This window comes from Saccoglossus kowalevskii, chromosome 2, assembly GCF_978046115.1.
Source record: "Saccoglossus kowalevskii chromosome 2, keSacKowa6.1, whole genome shotgun sequence".
Taxonomy (NCBI): Eukaryota; Metazoa; Hemichordata; class Enteropneusta; family Harrimaniidae; genus Saccoglossus; species Saccoglossus kowalevskii.
In genome coordinates, this window is record NC_140642.1 from 6196681 (window position 1) to 6219928 (window position 23248).

The 23248-nt window shown below is 33.8% G+C and overlaps 4 protein-coding genes across 6 annotated transcripts in view; 3 read left to right on the forward strand and 1 right to left on the reverse strand.

Moving 5' to 3' along the window:
* Positions 1 to 3042, forward strand: part of LOC100373914 (HEAT repeat-containing protein 5B-like) — a 44353-nt gene extending 41311 nt beyond the window's left edge. For both annotated transcript variants that reach the window (XM_085508375.1, XM_078007737.2), the window contains one exon: positions 139 to 3042. In XM_085508375.1, coding sequence (XP_085364501.1) covers positions 139 to 470 — 332 coding nt within the window. In that variant the 3' untranslated portion in view covers positions 471 to 3042. The remainder of the gene's footprint in view (positions 1 to 138) is intronic.
* A 3052-nt stretch (positions 3043 to 6094) lies between these two features.
* LOC100370700 (protein SPATA45 homolog) lies at positions 6095 to 7394 on the forward strand. Its single transcript, XM_002732923.4, has 2 exons — positions 6095 to 6443; positions 7068 to 7394. Exons 1-2 carry the CDS (start codon positions 6218 to 6220, stop codon positions 7088 to 7090), a joined length of 249 nt encoding a protein of 82 aa, XP_002732969.1. The 5' UTR covers positions 6095 to 6217; the 3' UTR covers positions 7091 to 7394.
* A 1992-nt stretch (positions 7395 to 9386) lies between these two features.
* On the reverse strand, positions 9387 to 16750 carry LOC100370944 (deoxyribonuclease TATDN3-like). Of its 2 annotated transcripts, XM_002732924.4 has the most exons (9): positions 16597 to 16750; positions 14513 to 14545; positions 13663 to 13782; positions 12174 to 12278; positions 11832 to 11941; positions 11126 to 11181; positions 10173 to 10285; positions 9973 to 10053; positions 9387 to 9558 (listed from the first exon to the last, which is right to left on the reverse strand). In XM_002732924.4, exons 1-9 carry the CDS (start codon positions 16654 to 16656, stop codon positions 9415 to 9417), a joined length of 822 nt encoding a protein of 273 aa, XP_002732970.3. In that variant the 5' UTR covers positions 16657 to 16750; the 3' UTR covers positions 9387 to 9414. The 2 variants fall into 2 exon arrangements, with proteins under 2 accessions (XP_002732970.3, XP_085364522.1); XM_085508396.1 differs by lacking the exon at positions 13663 to 13782.
* A 13-nt stretch (positions 16751 to 16763) lies between these two features.
* LOC100374068 (uncharacterized) lies at positions 16764 to 23166 on the forward strand. The gene is made up of 6 exons (XM_002732944.4): positions 16764 to 17039; positions 17620 to 17701; positions 18370 to 18527; positions 19789 to 19852; positions 20958 to 21022; positions 22663 to 23166. Exons 1-6 carry the CDS (start codon positions 16851 to 16853, stop codon positions 22984 to 22986), a joined length of 882 nt encoding a protein of 293 aa, XP_002732990.2. The 5' UTR covers positions 16764 to 16850; the 3' UTR covers positions 22987 to 23166.
* Positions 23167 to 23248: the final 82 nt, after the last annotated feature.

Sequence of the window (23248 nt, forward strand, 5' to 3'; positions counted from 1 at the left end):
AAATTTATTCTAGGATTGAAACACCTTAATGTTTAACTTAATTTGACATGCAATCTGCAGTTATTTGTTGTTAAACCCAGCACAGTATTGGTGAATATAATCAGCGTTCGTTTTCATTAGTATTAATTTCCATTTCAGGAATTCAGCTTGCTGCCTTACTTGTGCCTACGCTTATATCCTTTTTGTTGGACTCCAATACTTTACCGAGTGCTACAAAGTTTGGTCATTCGCTTCATGACTACTCCCTCCAGCGACTGATGAAAATTGGCCCACAGTACCCAACAGTCTTTAAAACAATCATGAACACTGCACCTGATTTGAAGAGCAAGTTGGAAGCGGCTGTTCGAGCTAATCAAGCCACAGCCAAAAAAGCTGCAGCTTTGGCAGCCGCTCACAAGCCCAAAGTTTTACAACAACCAGCGCAACCCAGCATTAAACTCAAAACAAATTTCAGTAATTTTACTGGTTAGAACACAATATGTACTCCTGTCCACATTAAGCAACATCAGAAAACTTAGAAAGATTCAGCTTTTGACTACCAAAGTCAACATTTTTTTCCATATTTTGATCAAAGTCCATCAGGAAATTTTGGTGGAAAAAAAAATTGATAGCTGTCAAAGAGTGAGCAGAATTGAAGATGAATATACATTGTGGGGCACCATGCAAAACTTGTGTATATTGCATATTTCATATTTAATAAAATATAGTGATATAAAATAGTCATTGAACATTGAACACTGAACACTGAATGACAAATGTATAAAATGTAAATTACAGGTGAATTTTAGTAATAATAATAATAATTTCACAAAGAAACGATAGCAATTACTTAGCAATATAGTAGAGTAGTTTTCAATAAAGCTGCCATAGTGACCACCCTCTACATGCAGTGTACTTAAAACTGTACCAAATTATGTGTATCTATTTTAAAAATTATTTATCATCAAACATTTTATGTTTTAAATGTGGTGCTAAAATCTGTGAAATGCACATAGTGAATCCACCCCAAGACACTTTCAGATAACCATGACAACTCTGATCAAACCAACAGAAAGGATGTACCAGTATTGTAGTGTTGGGTATCATGATGTCTGTGTTCAGGGGTGTTAGGTAATGTGTTATTTTGCACAAGGTGATGCCAAGAGACTGGAGATACAAAGATGTATATATTTCTTGCATGTTTTCTTTTTCTCACTTATTGTTTTAAATTGTATATTTGCCATAAAGCCAAGGAAAAAAAGCTAACCCCTCAGTTTCTTGCATCATGTTTATTTAATACACAGAATAATCATGTGAAAATAAAGATGGAGTTTGTTACATTTAAATTGTTACAGTAAATCTTGTTTATATGTAGATGCAAATGAACAGCACTCAGACTGCACAAGTTTATGGTTACAGTGCCAAAGCATTGTTTTTTTCTCTTCATTCTTTATTTTCACACATAAAATCTTGAATGAATGTGTTCACCTCTACTGTTTGTTACAGCATTTACTGAGTAGGTTCCCAGTATTCTGTAAATGAAATCCTACTTTCTAGTATTAGTGAGTCAACAGTCCAGTACCTATTGTGGGCTATGTGTCACTCACCTCACCTCATTTTACTGTACTACCGGTACTAAATAATTGTATACATCAAAAGATATGTTATTGTTATTGACCAGTTAGGACAATTTTATTGTTTTAGCTGAGGTGAACACTGAAGTTATGTTGTGTTCAATATAACCTGTTAAAATGAAAGATGTTGCAAAGCTTTGCTTTGTATTAACAATGTGCTGTCTTGTGTTATAGTTACCGTCATTACTTAGAAAGCTTTGTCAGCTTAAGAGTTGCTTGAAATAATGCCTCATTTTTATTTAAAGTTCTATTATAAATTGTGAAAGCATTTCAAATTTATTTTATAAAAATTTTAACTAGTTTATATACTACATAAAGGGGGGAGAATAACTAAACATGAATTGCATTTGGATGGGATTTAGAAAAATTTTATTTTTTAAATGAAAACAAGCAAGAATTTAGAGGCAATATTGCTGAAAGCCTTTATGTTCTTTTAAAGTTGTGTATCATCTTTTTTTTGTTTTGTAAATAATGGTTGTTTTTTTATTCTTTCACAATTCAAGATATTTTAAGTTGATTGGGATATATAGTAGATGTTATTAGAAGATTGTGTTATTGTTAGAAATAGGAGCATTGGGTTGCTGACAGAGCCTGACCTGTGTGTTCACGGAAACTACTTTGTACATGTGTGCTGTAAGGCTATGTGAATGGCTATGAATGTTTAGTCTTAAAACTAAAATTATGAATATTTTGAACAGGAAGGATGCTTTCAATAATTGTTTGTGTCTTACGACTAAAGCCTCTCTAACCGATTGATGGACTAATAAAAAGTATCTGGAAATATGTCAATAATAAAATTTTGTTGCAAACTACTGAAATTGGTAGCTGTTTGTTCTTATTGTCTGATGGTTTGAAACTTACAATTCTGAGAAATTATTGCTTTACAGGTAACTTTTCTATATACATAATAAATATACTGTTTAGGTTTCAAATGTGGTAGGAAAAAAAGGGTGTACTGTAGCCCTAATAGTGTGCATGGAAGAAAGAATTGTATTATTTCTTCTATAGCATTATGTTACAAAACAGATATCATTTTTGTGAAAAAAAACATGTAAAGAGACTCTTCAGCTGAAATCATGGATGGTTGGTTACACCACCAATCCTAATGATAGAATGGATTTTTACAATTTAATATGACAAATTTCTAGGTCATGTTTGTTTTTCATTACTATCTATATAAACACTCATCAGCTATGGGCACCATAATCACACTGATGTTAGCTCTGACTCTTGTTGGGATTTTACTTTCTAAAAGTGATATTTACTGAGGAACCCAACTACTGGAATGTGATATTTTTTGTATGTATACTAAAATAATACGCAAAATTCAGCTTGTTTCAACAAAAATGTTTGATCTACGTAGGTATAATGTGATTGCAGATTTGTGCGTATTAGTGTAATAAAAACAATATAATATTTAAAACATGAATGTATCTTAGTCTGTTTTTAATTTCTAGTTAGATATACTGTTGCTCAAGTCTTAGTGACATCATCTCAGCCGAAAATGTGGGTAACTGAAATATTGAAGTATGCTATGATAACATGCGCACTGATAAAAAGGACGCAGTTTTACATCAGCACTGTTTTGGCAGCACATGTGTAAATTCTGATATTTACTCAAAAATTAGTTATTTGTAAATGAGTGACGCGCATGTGAATCAAAAGTAAAATGTTTTAGTATATCTCTAATACTGAATTAATACAGAAAAGGACAAGTTTTCTTTGGTAATGTTCTATTAGCTCGCATGAATGTAATTCCAAATGGGTCGTATTTAGTCAATGTTTTAAAGGCCATATTTACCATTATTGATTTATTTATAGTAGCACTTGTGTAAATGACAGTTATGTTTCGCCGAAACGAGTCGTATTTTACATGCATGAACACTTTTAATATAGCAAATCTGGAAATTGGATGTGATCTAATTTTAAATCTGAAAAGTCTTATTTTGCTGATTATTTCATTGTTGGGACAGTGAAATTATTCCCTGCCATGTTGTACGGGTAGCGGATATAGTGGTTAACAGCATTTGTATGTCCATACTATTGGAAATGGATATTGTACACTAGATCTGATCAACATATTTAATGACCATATATGGTCATGTGACCTCATAAAAATGCATAAATATCATATTTGGAGCACAAACATCAGCTCAGTGCTTGTGAAAAAAGATGCCTAGGGATTTGCCATCTCTGATGGCTTTCTTGTAAGGTGAAAATCAATGTGTAATTTTTATGAACACAGAAATACACATGTACTGTAGTACTCAATTTAAGGTGACTGCATGTGAGGATGTTTTTTTCAGTTCTGAGGGAAGAAATTGTGCATTCACCTTCTGTCTCCAATACGTGTGGTGAAAAGGGGTAATGTTGCTAGGTTTTAAAGTGAAACTTTGGATTTAGTACCAAATTATAAAAGCCTGTCCTGGACAGTCAAGCTTTAGGAGGGTTTCATATCCTGTTATGCAATTTCTACCTGTCTTTTTGACTCCCATGTGTGAAGTACACAATGGGAGTCTTTGTGGTTACCCTGTATGTTTCTGTTCCACTGATATCTCAAGAAGCATTATCAGATTTCAATTTAACTTTGTACATAGATGCTCTAAGACAATGCACAAATCTGGTCAGTTTTGAGTTAAAATCTATGCATATTAATGATTTAATTTGCATAACAATTCAATGTTCAGTTGTTTTACTGGTATCCCAAAAACTATTCAACTTGATACATGGGGTCCATGGATATAGGTGCTGTGAATACTCAACTGATGTGATTAGTTCTGGCTTTAAATCCACAGATGTTAATCAATAAAGTACCAGTAGCTAATTTTTAGCTGTTCTAAAGATATCTCAAAAAAGACTTCAGATTTTAATGAAACTTGGTGGATAAGTGCTTTTATTTGAAATATATATATGATTATAGACTTGCATACAGTCTCTTGTTTGTTTGTCTTTGTGGTAACCCAACTTTCGCCATATATACAATCGCATAATATTTTATTTTATTGAAAAAAACAGTCTGATTAGTTTACTTAATTCACATAGCCAATTGGTAGCTGCTAAACAGCTAAATTTCAATTTAGTATTATCAACATTCATGCTTGATTTGCAGCTGCAATCTCAATATATTAAATCCCTAATTTGCATAATAATTAAATAATTTTTTTTAGCTGTTACACTATGTATATTTTCTGTTAGTATTATCAACTTCAATACTGTAGAACAATTCCAGTAATGCATCTTGTCTTCTATCCCAGTCTTGCATCATCTCTTTAAATTAATAATTTTGTAGTTTCCTGTTACATTTCTAATATCTAGAATATTGTTCAAATTTGAAGCCTTCAAATAGTTTGTATTATAATATCCTTATTACACTGTAATGAATAATAACAGTTCATCTTAAGTAATAAAGTATAGAAAAGTAGAATACAAGACAATAAAGACAACAGATCTATAAAAGTACTGTTTACTAAATGAAGTTTTTAAATAACTATCTGTCTGATCAGGTGTATGTCGTCAGTGTTCATTATTGTAATAAATTTGTCTTAGATAGGTATTGAAAGTCTAGAAGTTGTTTCGAGAAATGGCTATACATTTTTGCGCGTTCATTGTTATGATTGTCAGAGGTTGTAATAAAATGAATTTCATCTTCTATATATTCTAAATTTATTTTTTCCAGTTTTCTTTCTAGTGTTATTAATAATTCATTTGTTTGATATAAATCAGTCAAAACAGAACAAATGGCATGGAAATTTCCATTGCTAGTGATACAAGAGCTATCCAATTTCATTCGAAATGTATTTATAAAGTTTTGTGATTTTATCACTGTTAGAGTTCCTATTTCTGTTCTAATTATATTTGGTAGAGGTCTCTTGGATATATTCGTATAAATATTCATAAATGTCAATGGAAGTTCAATCCAACCAGCCAATCAACGAGGGCATTGTGCATTGGCGTCATTTAAAGAACAATAGGAACCATTAACAATAGAAACTTGTATGGTGAAACTCTAAAGCAATGGATAGCTGATTTGTTCCTGTCATTTCTCTATAAAGATTTCAGAACTGTTTATTACCCACACCTGTTAATTTGTAAATAAATATCAGCCATAAAGCAAATACAATTCAATATTTTGAAAGCGCATGTAATACTACGTTTTTCGTGGAGAATCAAGTCGAACGCGTGCTAAAAAGTGCGCCCTTGTGCGGCGAACACCATAAACAAACGTTGTGAAACAAAGACCGGATTGCTTCTCCATTACATAATAAATATTCATCCGACTTTATACTATAGCACTACAAGTAGCAAATTTGGAGAACAAATTAAATAGTAACAGGAAATAGTTGTCATTTGACAAAGCAGCGTCGACATTTGTATTGATTTTCACTAATGTGGCGGTCTGTGCTGTTTAAGTTAACAAGTAGTGCGTCGTTGCTATGGGAACGCGATTCGATACAGTAAACAATTTGTGCGTGAGACGTCGATGATTCGTACGTATATATCGGGTCATCAATAACATAAAAGTTTACTGACTTTAGAGTGTCCCCAGAGACATCTTGGTTCGTGGTATTAGATTGACTTCATTTACTGTGAAACATTTTAAAAGCATGGATCCTCAAGCTATTTACGAACAGAATATGCAGCGGGAGTCTTGGTGTGCCGTGGAACGTAACAGCAGACAAGCATGGCTCCGGGCAGAGAGAAAGCACGATCAAGAGGCGTTCAAGAGCAAAGTCTTCGAATCGGAAAAGAAGCAAGACAGTGAATCCAGATGTACGTTTACACCGGACATGGCAACCCATCGAGAAAGAAGACATTTTCCTAATAAATCTTGTAAGTAGAAAGCTCCAAGGTCTTTCGTACCACTGTTTTTTCAGTGTTCGATTTTGAAAATTGAAGCCGATTGTCAAGCCCCGTGATACATGTGTGCCTGGGCTGCTTGCATTAATTTGATAAAACATGTTCGTTCTTAGACTTTATTTAGAGGGGGAACGGGACCCCCAGAACTACGTATTCATAAACGTTTCAGGGTCAGTATTCGTATTACATGGCTGTTCTTATCTAGTTACGCTAGACTGCACCTTAAGGCGACATACGTACAAAACTACACAAACATTGAAACAAGACGTCAATAGAGTGTAGAGTTGACTTCCTATCGGTCTATAAAATAAACAGACTGGACAGGTACGCAGACCTTTGGGCAGTTGAGTTGTTACGTGCTGGTATGTATCTCAGGTCAAATTCCAAGTGGACTCTTCTACGTAGCAAAATAAACAATTATTTTCATATTGACACGTCCAAAAACAACACAGTCTATCACTTCATGTCGTAAAATTATGTGTCGTGTCACCGGGAAACCGCCATTTGACTCAGCTATCGGGAGTGCCGTGTCTTACATGAACCATGGAGCTCCATGCATGAACAATGTATTCATCCAACGTTTTCATTCTTTTACAGATCATAGCCATCTGCGTATATAGACGAGTTCTCGGCATTACTGACTACGTATGAAAGATGGAACAAGAATTTATGAAGTTTGATTTTTTTACAGCAATTAAACTATGCAATAACTTTAACCTGAAAAGTTCAAACTGAATTAAATATTACAATTATTTCGGATTTTTTTTTCAGTATTAGTGGCGCTTATTTTTACTCCACTGCCCGTGTTTGTTACAGACAAGCTGTCTTTGAATCCGTCCATGAATTTTTAATGAGGCTTTCATTCTGCTTGAGTTGGTTTGATGAATTGACTTGAAGTGAATAAATTATTTACCACTTGTATAACTGTCTTTTGTTGGGTCGTTTATTTTCAGACAAATTCCGTCCATCACCTTTTAAAATAATAAACTTACATAAGAATTTAGATCCAGACTGGTAGTCAATGTAAAATTATCTCGTCCATAAGAATCAGAGAAATTGTATGAAAATGTTAATTTTCCTCGAAACATTTCAAAAAATTAAACAAATTCTACATTTGCTACAGATATCAGTTTGTAGGCTGGTATTGTGCAAATACTGCTCTATTGAAAAAGGGGGAGAAAAAAAACAAACAATTTTTTCATCCCGGAAATTAATAACAGTTTCTAAAGAATGCAGTGATTCAGTAATGCATACATTCTCTTGAGGGAATGGCACAATAAAAATAAATCCGATTAAACTAAATGCCACTGGTCATACTGGTACGTTTTCACCATGACAGTTGTGCTACCTGTTGGGCCTTTATTTATGTAGCATTATTTGCTGTCAATACATTGAATAGTTAAACACAAAGACCTGCTGCTAACATGAATAGAAAGCACACTGCATTGAAAGCAAGAAACACAGTAAATGCATTCAGTCAGACCTGTATGCAAGTGCTATTGAACTTGCTAACCAAACAATAAAAAGTTGATTTCTGTGTATGGAAGGTGGCATTTATTTTGTTAAGGTTGTTTTAATACCATAAAGCTCTTCATTACATTGACCAATAATAAAATGGACGTTCGGGCATTGCTGTTGTCAGGTATCTAGCACAGGCAACCAACAACTTGCCATAATGTATTCACAGTACTTGCACTTGGTATTGTCATTGTCGGCCATTAAAACTGCAATAATTAATTGGTTGTCAGGAATATTGTCTGACTACTCAGTTCTTTATTTCACCTGCCATACAAGGTAGGGGAAGCACAATAAATGACGGAATTATTGTGAGGCTAGTAATTTATGACATACCGGTACCATAAATTTTGAGAAAACTTAAAAAATTTTGTAGCAGTTACAGTGGCTTTTTCTGGAATTTAGTCCCAAACTGAACAGTTGATTTACCCAATAAAATTAAAAATCCTCTGAAAAAATACAACCAAATGCAAAAATTTTTTTTACATACATTGTCAAAAAATATATATTTTAAAAAATTTATTGCATATACTTTGCCGATATCCCTTTCATTGATAACAAATATTCAAGAATATAGATCTAGTTGGTAGAATCTGCGTCACTATCTAGATTATTGATTTAATACAAGATACAATGGAAAATCTAGCCTTGAGACATTAGACAAGGTTTATAAACCATTGTAGCTTTTACTTATTTAAAAAATGTTTTAGATTTAAAAAATAATTTGATATTAAAATGTAAACAAGATATTTTTTATGGTTTTGAGGTGAACTCTGGTTTATTGTTCATCACCAGGGCAACACTAATGACAAAATAATTATAAGTGAAAGATTAACTGAGGGAATGGTTTTGCAATCAATACTGCATCATCAAACAGACTGTCCTACATTTAATTTATCCCTACTTCAAAATAAGCAAACATTTGTTTGTTTGTTGGTTAGACTGTACAATTAAAAAGTGTAAGGTGGGAATAACTATAATTTGTTGTAAATTAAAATAATTAAGTATGAGCTCCAGTCAGTTTAACTGGGTTTCTGTTTAAAAAAAAAAGTGGCTTACATGAAGGGTTCTAAAAAAATTCATTTATCTTATAAAATATCAATACTTTTTTCTGATAATTTTATACCAGATGTTTTTTTTCAATCGAAATAATACAGAAAGAACACAGACGTATCTAAATGAAAACTATAGAGGGCGCTATTACAATGATAATCAGACCCCAGGTTTAATTTCAGCAGCTTTGAAGTTTCATAGATATTCACTAGGTTTCAAATCACTCGATTTGAAAGAAACAATACATTATAGTAAATTTGGCATATTAACAATCAGCCCAGCAAGTAATTAGGTAATTAGGCCATTTACAGTAGAAGTATCAGTTTTGACATAAAATAGAAAAACAACTTTGAGACAGTTTGTGCTTTATTTATTATCACCTTTTCAAAAACAATTTAATTTTGGGAAATAATTTCAGAGCATTTTCTGTCGTCTTTTTCATCACTGTTTCCATGGTAACATCTTTTATCTTGGCAACCATTTCACAAGATATTCTAATATTCATTGGTTCATTTCTTTCCTGTTGTGAATGAAAAGTAAGAATGTGTTGCTATAGCAATGAATTATACATATTGTAATAAATGGTCATGCTGCTTCAAATTTGGATGACATCTGACACAACACAACTTGTTTAATAACTAGCCCCCTTTAGTGGTGAGCATCACCTTTCCTATGAGTTCATGGAAAATAAAACCTTTTGAAATAGTGAATAGGATGTTAAACTATAATGCATTTACTGAACTATTTAACATGAAAAACAAGCAGATTTGGGCCCAATCCGATTAAAATATGATGTATTGTGCAGTGTATCTTTAAGACACAACTACAAATGTAGATTAATGTTATTAAAAAATGCTAGGTTTTACCTTAAAAAAATTATGGGAGATGTCAGGGAAGAAAGAATTGATGAAAGTTACAAACTGCCAAAACTAACCTGTTTCTCAGGACCCAAAGCCGGGGAATCTGTTTCTAAAAGTAAATTATCCAGAGGAATGGCTTTTACTAGACGTTGTTTCTGGAATGATAAACAAAACTAAATTAAACTATACAATGGTAACACTGTAAATCAAGGTGTAATGATTGAAATCACATTCATTTTTATATTTACTTCCACATTTTCCAATTAATTCTCACCTGTTCACTGCGAACTATTGAGGGCGGGACTGAGAAATAATAACCCGACTCGACACCAAGCATAGCAACCGACACTTTACCATCAAATGCATGAAGAAGGACTTTCTCGGCACCTGCAAGACACAAAGCAAGATTATAGGATGGATTAAAAAAACAGTACAGTATGTGTAGTGATTCTAGAAAGATAAAATCAATATACCACCCCATAAGGAATCCTGGAATTGATGTATTACAGCAAGTCTCAGAAGTATTGGGGCAGCCAATTTGCAAACTCACTAGCGAATTGGCTAACTGTTTAGGTTTTGACTAAACGGTTGGCTTTCGAATTTCGCTGGCGCCGACTTGTGATCACGTCCACTCTTGGCGAGTCTATATTGCATTAGGGGACATAGAATATTTTTACGCAGCCTGGTACATGTCTGGATTCCCCTGAATGATTTGAGCCCGAAATTTATTATATGAGGGTAACCATCTTGAACACTGCTTGAAACTAAATAGATAAGTTGAGAAACAGTTTCCTACAAATCAGGGAGAAAATAACAAACTTTCACACTCAAACAATCCGTTGGGGTAACATCAAGCCACCCGCTGGAAAAATCAACCTCATTCGTCGTTTTTGTGTGAACACCAAGAGCAGAGAACACTTTTCCTGGTATATTTGAAAGCGAAATCGCCATCCAACTGTAAGACCATCACTGATTAGCTCCTAAAGTATGAGGATTGTCCCCTACTGTTACATAGATTAGCCTTAAGTGAGCGTGACCACAAGATGACTCCAGCGAGATTCGAAAGCCAACCATTTAGTCAAAACAAAGTTAGCCAATTAGCTAGCGAGTTTGCAAATTGGCTGCCCCAATACTTCTGAGACTTGCTGTAATTCTCTAAATGCATTGACATGGTGAAAGTGATTATATACATTTATCCAATACACACGTATACTCACGTGTACTCACCATTTTCTTTAAGAAAGTTGATAACTGGTCTTCCTGCTGACCTGGAGTGAACATTACTGCAAATGATCAAAGATTATGGTAAAAATTATCAACAGTATTTTTATCGGTTTATCGTTTTAAAAGAATAACCTCTATTAATTCTCATCAAAAACTCCAGTTTTAACTGAAGCCATACATCAGTACAAAATTTAACGCTATTGTAGCATGTTTTTCAAGTGAAAATCCAAGGGCAGTAAGCATTTTTTTATACAATTTAAGAAGAGATTTGTTTTTGCAACTTCTAATAACCCGCAACAAATACCACAATGTTAACACAGGATTGTTTTCAAAAGGGTAAGACCAAAAATGCACTGAAAAAAGTATATTTTCACCACACTTTATCGCACAATTTCAGATCTCATATTTCTGTATTTCAGAACAGTGTCACAAATGATCAATTTGACAAAATGTTATACAGATTTTACAAGCAAATTCGCTGAGCAATTTAATTTTTAGGTCTGACCCAAGACCAGAAAATATTAAGACAAACAAAGCATATTTAGTATATTTAATGCTGGGTAATTACCAGTCCTCCATCACTATTCAGGCAAAAACAGGTTTACAATAATTAGAATTGAGCATGTATTTAGGTTGTATTTTAAGATGTAAAAACTAATATATGCACCCAAAACCAACTCCAATTAAATACAAGTATTTCTTGACTCACACTGGTAAATCAAGTCTTTTAGCCAGCTCTATTTGCCGTTTGAAAACTTCTCTCTGTTCAGCTTTATCTTCTGCCAATTTAACATACCAGGGAGTGAAATCCAAACCAATCTAGAGTAGAAATGAACTTAAAATCCACACTATAATCTGTTATAGAATTTATTTAGTTATGAAAACTTCTGATTATTATTATTATAATAATTATTTTCAGAATTATTTTTGGTAGTGTAGCAGTTATATCATCAACAATACAATACAAAAATTATTGACAAATATCAATTGTTTGTTCAAACAGAATGCTTTAGTCCACAAATGAGCAAGGTTATTGTACACATAATCATACCTCACCAATTCCAATGAGTCGATGTGCATATTTTTCTATCACTGGCATGGCTTCATCTAACTGGGACAACCTTGCTCCACATCGTCCATCATCTACTTTATCTCCCTTCAAATAAAACCAACAATACACAATACAAATCAAGTCAATGATAACTGAAGGAATGAATCGATGTAAATCAAATCCAGTGAAACAAGAAATCTCTGAGAAATAAAGGTACCGTATTTGTTCTATTGGAAGCACATCTCTCAATAGGAACACATGTAAATTATCAGCTGCATTTATACAATGTAGTATATTGGAATACTGAAATATGACTTATTAGGCTGCCAGACAGTAATGCTGGATTACATCACAAAATAATTGTGAATCAATATCCCTGTAACAGCATGACCTTCAAATCAAATTGAAATTAATATTGGAAACATGGCTAGTTCACAACACTCGAGAAAATTGAAGGACAAATTTGAATAGATAACAAGTCATTGAAAATGACACAGTCCCTGTTAAATTTTTGAAAGTTCTCTTTGAGCTCGTCATAATAAAGTGGAGGTTGTCGCGAACGTGTCCTTGAAACTTTAGTTCCAAGTGGCGTATACAACAGATTGTTTATTTACATCAAAACACGTGTTCCGTGTAGAAGTAATATGGCCAAAAATAAAAACAGCCATTATTCAGCCATCTTTGATCTGATTATGAAACACACTGATATGTATGATGTATGTGCCAAATACGAATGAAAATGGTACATAAATTGTGGAAATATAGTAGTAAGGCCAAAAAGTCAGATGGCTGTCAATCGGCCATCCTTGACCAGATTTTGAAACAAATTGTCATGGACATGCATCCTAACATGTATAAAGTACATGTATGTGCCAAATTTGAATGAAAACTGACAGAGCACGTCCAAGATACCACATAAAAAAACAAAACAAGATGCCTAACAGTCGACCATCTTTGATCCAATTGCGAAATAAATCGTCATGGACATGTATCCTAACATGTATGATCTATGCATTAAATTTGAATGAAAACTGACAAAGCATGTCCAAAATACAACATTTTCAAAAAACAAGATGGCTGCCAGTCGGCCATCTTTGATCCAATTGTGAAATAAATCGTCATGGACATGTATCCTAACATGTATAATCTATGTACCAAGCTTGAATGAAAACTGACAAAGCATGTCCAAAATGCAACATTTTCAAAAAACAAGATGGCTGCCAGTTGGCCATTTTGAATCGAATCGCTAAACCACTGCATGTGCATATGTCCCACATAAAGTACTAGGCACATGCAAAGAATGAACGAAATCGGTTCAAGGGATTCTGAGATATGACTCTGGACGGACGCACAGACGCACGAACGGAGACCGAATTATAAGTCCCCGTTTTCGGACTTCGTCCGAACGGGGACTAAAAAAGGTGGCCAAATGATTGAGAAATGCATATGGACACACACAAAACAAAATGTATATGAATATTTAACTTACTTGCACTGGGTGTAATCCAAGAGATGGAAATATAAAGCCTTCATATTTTTCAGATAACTCTATGATTTTCTCAAATTCTGGGAAAAATTCAGCAACAGCAACTATTCCTGCTACTTTATTCTGTTAGAGTTTAATAGGGTAGTTATTTTACACATATAGTGTTTTCTTTTAACAGTGTTTTAGTTTACTCTATATATTCATAATATAGCAAATCCCAATAACCAAAGTTGTGTGATTTGAGGAACAGCTGACCAGTGAGAATGGGTTCCACATATCTTTGTGAAATTGGACAATCATAGAAAGATTCATTTTAGTTTTATTCTCATTATGCACGACTTTAAATGTAAAAACAGGATAAACAAAGGCTGTAGCGATGTCACAATATCAAGAGGGATTCAACAAACACTAAAGTATTTTTTGGGTATTTCAATGCCAATGCCATATTCCCCATATTGAATGATAAAAAAAAAGAGACATTCAAGTTTAAAATCAAATCGTTTGATTTTTGTGGCAGCCATCTGGTCTGCACGTAATATCTCACAGTGAACATAAAATCAACTATTCAAAGTGTTTTTTGAGATGAAACATTGACATTGCACAGCAGCCAATCCCCAAATTTGTTGGCAGAATGATGCAAGATCATGTAAGATTTTAGCCAATGTGATAAAATCATGTGAGCTGCCCAACATTAGTGATTTTATGATACTCAAAACTGGCATGCAATATCAGGTTCAGTGTCCTATACAAAGTATGACCATGTTGATAAATGACATCCCAATAATTTTTCTGGCTTTATATTTACATGTATGTTCATGTTTACCAGTATGATTCATACATTAGTAAAGCTTACCTCTTTAGCTCGCTTGATAACATCATCAATATCCTACAAAAAGCAATTTTGAATATATAAGAAGTATTATTATACATCTGTCATCCGTAACTCCATAAGTTACAGGCTGTCGTAATTTTTCGGTATTGCACTGGGTATTTTCATCCTACCATATTAGGAAAGGTGAATTCCAAATATGGAGCGATTACACGTGTGAGGGTCCTCTAATAATAAAAACAAACATGGCTGCCACCAGGGTTTGACCGGACACCACACAAAGAAGTTCGCTAAATCTGTTCTAAACTTTTTGGATTTCGGCATTTCCATGACGTATCCTTGGGAGGATGTATATTAATAAGGTTATTACGAGGAAACCTCAAAGTATGCACTCAGACAGTACGCTGTTGCATCGGCCTCTGCTGTGCGGAGGTCGATACTCTCGTTGTACTGACTTCGTGCATACTTTTTGGTATCTTCATAATAACCTCATATTATGTCATGCAATGAAGGATCTCTGTACAATAAATCCAAAATAATGGATGTAATTCTCATAACCTAGCATTCATTGCTATTATGAGTGCATTATATCCTTGCAGCTAAACAAGCATTGAGAATGTACAGTTCCCATTCAGTATTAGATAATACAAAGTCCATCACTAGTTGAGATTCACAATTATGGGGATTATTTGGTTCAATGAGTTGAAAATGTAATGAGCAATCAAATGTCAGCATTACACTGAATTCAAACAAATAATGTGAGCTTTATCAGAGAAACAACGACTTTGTGCAAAACTACTGAAAAATTAATCAGACTGCAAAACAACAAAGTTGCAGTGCACATTTTATCTATTAATATATTACACGTTTAGCAATAGAATTCTAAATGGTGATGCATGGACTGTAACAGACATTTTTCGTGATTTTGTTTCCTATTGTATAAATATAGTGCATTCGGCAATTCAACAAACCTGGACTGTACCCCTGCACCCCCACACCAAGGTTGTACAGTGTATAAAACATCTATGTCTTTAATGTAAAATCAAATGGACATTTTAATCCTGAAATGATGTCCTGAATGTAGTTCGAGCACTAGACTATCTTGTATCTTGTTGCTGCAAGTGTGTATGCAGTGAACTGCCTCGTATATTGCTTTTTTTATTTGTATTATTATCACCAGTTTTTATAATTGTAGTTGTTGTTTTTTAAACCATTGTCGTGCTTTAGATAGTAATTTTTATATAATTTGTATGTTATAAATATATATTCTATTAGTTGATGATGTATTAGACTGGAATCAGCACAGACATGAATAAAAACAAAATAGCACCATTCGGCCATTTTTGTTTGAAACTCAAAAACATATTGATTTGCACCTGTAACCCAATATGCATGATCATGATACAATGTTTGAATGAAATTGACCTTTCCATCTCCGAGAAACATTTCTGGACATCTTTAAGTATTAGCAAATTTTTTGTCAAAATTGCCACCAGTCGGCCATATTTGATCAAATTGTCATAAAAATAGATGTGCACATGTAAGTCATCATACATTATCTTTATGTTAAGCTTGGTCACGGCATGTATGGGAAATGGCTCAGAACGGAAACACAGATGCACCCCAAACCATGGAGCTTTAAGCTCCATGCCCAAACTAATAGTTCCTGATTTCTGACTTTGTCCCAAACAGGGACTAATGATGAAAGGTGCATATTACCATAGGATCAAATGGATATATGATGTACATGTACCACGTTTTATAATTTTATAATATAACAAGGCTGGCTTTTTCATTTTTTCTTCCCATGTTGAAATCCAGGGCATTATAGCAGACATTACAACAGACCATGGTAGTGATATTTTGAAGCATATTATTATTTATGTGTTTTTTTTCTTTTCAATATTTTTTTTTTTTAAATATTTTAAAATTATTGTTGGTCTTATAAAAGACTGAGTTTACATTGCTTTTAATGTACCTAGTTGTCGTTCTGAAGATCAATTTATTTACATTTTGTTTTAATTTATCAACCAAGGTACAACTTTCTGCCGTTCACTATAAAAAACATTCATGCCTTAATGAAATTCACTGTACAAAACATTACCAACCTCGTCAAATTCTTCAGCGGCTATGTGGCAATGGCAATCAATGTAACCTTCCATATTCATTATGTCCAGACTCAGACAGAAAATAACAATTTTTTTTGTTTATCTGAGGTTCAGTGAGAGTTCAAAACAATGCTGCGATCTGCGCTTGACCCCGGGTCAGCTGCGGAATCTCGCGAGAATTCACTTCGTGTCATTCGAGAGGCTACCGAACTGTACGCTTGCGCAAATGTCACAGCGCGAAAAATTCAAACAAAATGGCGGATGCTGGGTCCACCAAAGTTGGAACACCCAGAAGTAGCGCTAGATGTCCGATTGCTGTTCATAGTAAGCATGCTTTGGATAAACTTGTTAATGGAGTCACCAGTGCAATTCAAGAGGTCATTGGCAAACTAACAGACTTAGACGATGAACAGAAAGAACACTTGAATATTCGTTATACAGAGGTATGATTTGACATTGGCTTGTTGTGGTGATTGTCCATATTGTTTCGTACTGTTAGCGCTGGAAACGGTCTGGTGTACGATGGCACTAAAATATGACTCGCAGGCACAGTTCTGACAGTAAATAGCTATTTTCTACACGAATCTAAAGAATAATATTGTGATCTCTTTCTTAGTGAAGTTTCTGATTAACATTATTCCATTTTAAACGCCAAATTAGAAATGTAAAACTTTCTACACAGTTGGAATAAAAACAAGTTGTTATCTGTCTATCTATCTGTCTAATAATATCTTCTTATCATTTGCCAAATATGGAAACAAATCACTATTTAGTATATTGTACTATGGTAGGAGTATTAGCCACCAGTGAAGTAGAAACCCATATTGTGGTTGTGCAGCCGGCATTCTCAATATTGACATATGATAACAAAACACAATTTTCAACATACAAACAATGTTGTCTTTACAGTCACTTGAAGGCTGAAAATTCCTATGACGTCTGGGGATTCATATAAATTATAGCTATTCTTCCTCTTCCACAAACACACAATTCACTAATTCTTTTTTTCATCTTTATTACCAGATATATCAAAATATTATTCATGACAATGTGTTAATTAATGGCAAGAGTTGGCATGAAGCTGAAGATGTCAATGATACCGTGGGTAAGTAATATTAGTAGGTAATGTATCATAAATCATAAATTCAATTATTCAATTCTACTCATTCAGTAGCACAAACCGATCAATACTATGATCATAATTATAGTTTCTAGAATCTATTTTTGTGACAATCACTACTTGATGCAGTGCATTACTGCATTTGCTTTATTAGTAGTGCATGTGCTCACATAAATGACTGAGTAGTTCGTCTATGGTAAATCTAATAAAAAATAATATTTTAATGATTCAATAAATTCAATCCAATTTGTTTTGTGTATGTGCACTTCTATTTCTAATAGAACAAATACAGCATTTGGTTTGCAATGAGTTACATACACAATTTATGGCCAAAAAAGTATTTACAAGCTTCACTGATTTCAATTTTTACACACAATATATTTCTTATAAAAAAAAAAAAACATGTCTCATGCTGTCAAGCATGTTTTTATTCATCAAGATACAGATGATCAATAGCAGTCATACATTAATAATTAAATTTGTAGCCCTAAGTAAAAATATCCAAAGTAATTACTGTGATCTGCCACTAGAGGGAGCTTTAGTTTATGTTCATGTAATTGTCTTTGATAATTTAAATTACATATTTATATATTATAGTTTTGATTTAATGTGCATGATGGCTGAATAAAAAAACTATATATGATTGATTTCAGAATTTGAGCCGCTTGATATGGATCTCCAGAGGACTGTGGATCAGCAGATACTTGAAATTGATGACACTATTGTTAGTTTAACCAAAAAACGAAAAAAATATCCTAAAAAAATCACCCAGTGTCTGAGAGATGTGCATAATTGTTATCAAAGAATGTTGGTAAGTTTATCTTTGTTTAGTTTAGTCATCATAAAGATACACTACGTACGGTACATTGGAGAAATGAATAGATGAACATGTCTCCTGCTGAAAGCCTCCATAGAAATGACAGCATCAGTAGACGATGTGTAAATAGGAAAAATGATTCTGTTATTACATCTCACACATACAAATGGGTTGTGATGAATGAATATTTTACTAGGGAGTTCATAATCTGATTAAAATAAAATGTATTGTACAATGTTTTGTGTCATATTAACCCACTCACATACATCTGACCAACTCCAATAGACATTCTTGTTCAACGATATAAATAAATTACTCATCCAATCAGAAAATGTTTTACTTCTCCTGTTTTGAGTTTTGAGCTGTCTGAAAGGGGGATGATTTTACAAACTCATCTATGGGCACGTTTACCTCAGTTTTCCACAAATTAAATGCACATCACTGTCTGTTATCCCGCAGATATATCTTACAATGTACATACATACAGCCTGACACTTTGTTAAAAACACCTGTTCTGATTGGACATTGGAAATTGCAATATTTGAATGAGATTCCCTATAAGATAAGAAAAATGTTAAATTATACTCAAAAGCTATCAATAAATCATATTGTAATCAGATTGGAAGAACACTGCGCTATATTTACGTGTGTCTATGGTATTTGAATGATTCAGTAAACAATAAATGCAATTGTTCGTTGTAATTGGGTTTCCAATAGAATAAATACAGACATCATATTTGGCTTTTGTAAATATGAAATTAGTGCTGAGCCAATGGTGTAAGTGTGGTTGATATTTACATTAGGTTGTCAGCTGCTCACTTGAACTATGCCACAGATCTTTTTGTGAAACAAAAAGATGAAAGCACAGTTTATTGTTCTCAGTTAAATGCTCAAAATTGGTTATCACTCTTATCATGCACACACTCTACACTGCACTACTCACCCACTCACTGCACTGCACTACTCACCCACTCACTGCACTGCACTACTCACCCACTCACTGCACTGCACTACTCACCCACTCACTGCACTGCACTACTCACCCACTCACTGCACTGCACTACTCACCCACTCACTGCACTACTCACTCGCCCACTCACTGCACTGCACTACTCACCCACTCACTTGTTTAGAGTCTGAGTGGAAAGCCTAATATCGCTCACTTTTACAATGACTTTGGTCCAGGACTAATATGAACTGAAGTCTTCTCAAATATGTCATGGTTGTTTCACTGTGTGAGACTGTTTTATTTTAGGAAGAATATAAACCTGAAATTCCACAACAAGTCATAGGTGAAGAAAGCAGACTTGATCCAACTGGTATGTTGCTATCAATTGCATCTCCCAAGTACATGTATAATACTGTGTGCACTTTTGTGTTAGAAAAGTTTGATATACATTGTTAAAATCACTGTACTGTTATTACCATTGATTAAATCAACTGTTCGCTCAGCAATTATTTTCATGATAGAACAAAAATAGATATATCATCAAATGTTTTTTAGTCCCCGTTCGAACGTAGTCCGAAAACGGGGACTTATGTTTTGCCCTGTGTGCGTCCGTGATCACCTGTATCTCGAACATGCATGGACCGATTAAGTTCAAACTTCACTCATACATCACACATTATATGGGACATATGCACATGCATTTTTTTCATGATCCGATTAACGATAGCCGAATAGCGGCCGCTTTAAGGCCGAAAATGCATTGAAATCGCACATTTTCACAATTCCGGACCTGGATCTCAGTTATGCATGGACGGATTTTGTTCAAATTTGGTACATACATTAAACATAATGGGACCTTGATGCACGTCCTTTTTTTTTTTTGGTTCAAATTCGAAATGGTCGACTGGCGGCCATTTTGTTTTAAAGATTTCAGTTCTGGATCCGTAACCGAGACATGTCTGGATTGATCAAGTTCAAACTTCACACACACAAGGTACATCATGTCATAAATATGTATAAGCATTTGTTTCATGATCTCATTAATGATAGCCAAATGGCGGCCGCTTTAAGGCCGAAAATGCATTGAAATTGCACATTTTCACCATTCCGGACCCGGATCTCAGTTATGCATGGACGAATTTTGTTCAAATTTGGTACATACATTAAACATAATAGGACCTTGATGCACGTCATTTTTTTTTTTGGAACGGGTTTGAAATGGTCGACTGGCGGCCATTTTGTTTTAAAGAATTCAGTTCTGGATCCGTATCTGAGACATGCCTGGATTGATCGAGTTCAAACTTCACACACACAAGGTACATCATGTCACAAATGTGTATGTGCAGATTTAGTACAATGTGTTGTACATATACAGGTGCATTTCGGTCATGATCTGCTTTGAATGTATATGTCACTCAAATATGAACGGAACGGGGACGCGTCATTGACAATGACTTGTTTTTTGTTTTTTTCAGTTGAAGCTCAAATGATGGATAGAATATCATCCGTATCGAAAAGTGCATCAGTTTTAATGAAAAAGGTAAGTTGTATATTGCAAGACAGTTTAGACAGATTATTATTATTATTTTTTAAGAGCACATATCTTTGTTTTCGTCATTTTAAAATATTGAACATGATTAATTGTTTGAGCGATAACAGATTTAATCCAAACTTAGCACTGACATTATCTGGCATTCATGCTGGTTATTTTTTTGACTCCCGTCTGCAAAGCAGTGTTAGTGTGTCTGTGTGTGTGTGTGTCTGTCTGTTCCACTGATATTTCAAAAACCAATTATCAAATTTGAAACTTCGTACATAGATGCTCTGAGATGCTCAGACTCGATTAGTTTTTGGTTGAAATCTGTGCATATTAATTAGCAAATTTTATGCATTTTCACTTGTTTCTCATGTATTATTCAATTCTGAGATTTTATGAAAACCTGATTTGTTTTTTGTTTGAAATCTATGCATATTAATGATCTAATTTGCATACTACTTGAAGCCAATTTGAAGCATTTTCACTTGTTTCTCAAGTACCATTCAGCAGATTTTAATGAAACATGTTACATAGATGCTCTGGTATAAGTCATATCATGTTCAGTATAGGGTTAAATATTGTGGTTACTAATTGCCAAATTTGCATAAATTAACCCATTTATAGGTGCTTCACAGATAAAGTACCACTAATCAAAGTTAAATAAAACTAGGTACATAGGTGATTCTGGATAATCCACAGGGTTGAAATCCATGCATATTAATTATCTACTTTAATGCAGTAACATGCAATGAGTGAATGCATCTGACAATGTGACATGACTGACATATTAGATGAATATATCTGATCATGTGACCTCAATATGCATAACTGTAAGCACTGTTGCAGATAGGGACATGCAAATGGTGCTATAATTGTGTTGTCCTACAAGATTTATAACCAAAATATGAAGTCATCATATATGGCTAATATTTCAATAAATATTTATAATTGTCAAACCAATTATATTTTTAAATGCAAGTATTTGCTCTATTAGAAGCACATCTGCTTACTTTAAGTCTGTAGTCAAAATAAGATGTATTTCAATGATTTTGTAATAAACAAAATTTTTGCTTTATGTGTATTGAAGATGTGCTTCTAATATAGCAAATACAGTATTCCTTTAGACCTTATTTGTACTTCATGCTTCCAATACCCTTCAGCATACCAGAGTTCTTCCTGAGCTTTTTTTTTTTTTTTAAATTGTGTTTTTTTATTGTATATATATATATGTTTATACATGTTACTCTAATAATGTAAAGTAATGTTGGTGATGAAAGCATTATTGTACACAATGTTGTATTATAGTCCATTTATTAAAATCATTCATATTCAATATAAAAAAATATAAAATGTAAAAAGAATACCTCTGTATATGCTGTTGCATCCTCATTGCCACACATACAAGCCCTGGTAACAAATCTCAGTGTACTCAACTTATATCCTAGCTGGATTTTATGAGAGTTGGTGTTACCACAAGTTACCTTATGTGATTTTGTGAGCAGAATTCTGTAGACTCCAATCCAGTTTGTATATGCCCTATTGGAGATGTGATTTTAACTTTTTAACATGCCTTTAATTAAAGATCTGCTCTGACCAAACCAATATTTAGTAGTTACCAATAGTAGAATCTTGTTTCTTTTCAGTCATTGCAAGACACTGTAGCCAAACTGGAAAGAACAACGAAAGCAGTTGAGATGCAACAATCCATAGAGAAAAGTAAGACAATCAAAGTACTTGTGAAACCTATGGACCCTGATGTCATCTTGTCTGCATCATTGACTCCTTTGAAGAAAATGTTAGAAGAAACGCCCACACCACCACCCGCCAAGAAAGCCAAGGGATTGAAACGAGAACTAAATTATAAAAAACTTCATACACATTCAATAACTGACTACAATCTGAGGTGTACTACCATAAAAAGAAAACTTAGAACCACTCCCAGAAGAACAGTAAAATATACCATTTGAAATAGCAGTTGCAAGAATTATTGGATGCTTCATGAACTGGATTGTAAAGTTAGATTGTATGATGTGTCTTTTGAGGTGGATGCAATGCTGTATGTCTGCTGAACAGATTTTTCCACTCTTATTTTGGGCTAAAGGATTTGTTTCCAGTCAGCACATGCATCAATTTACAAACAAAAAGAATGAAGAAAAAGGCTTGGCACTGACTGCACTGCATTTTTTGGACCATCTCAAAACAAGAAATTTGTTTTTCTTTTTCTTTTTT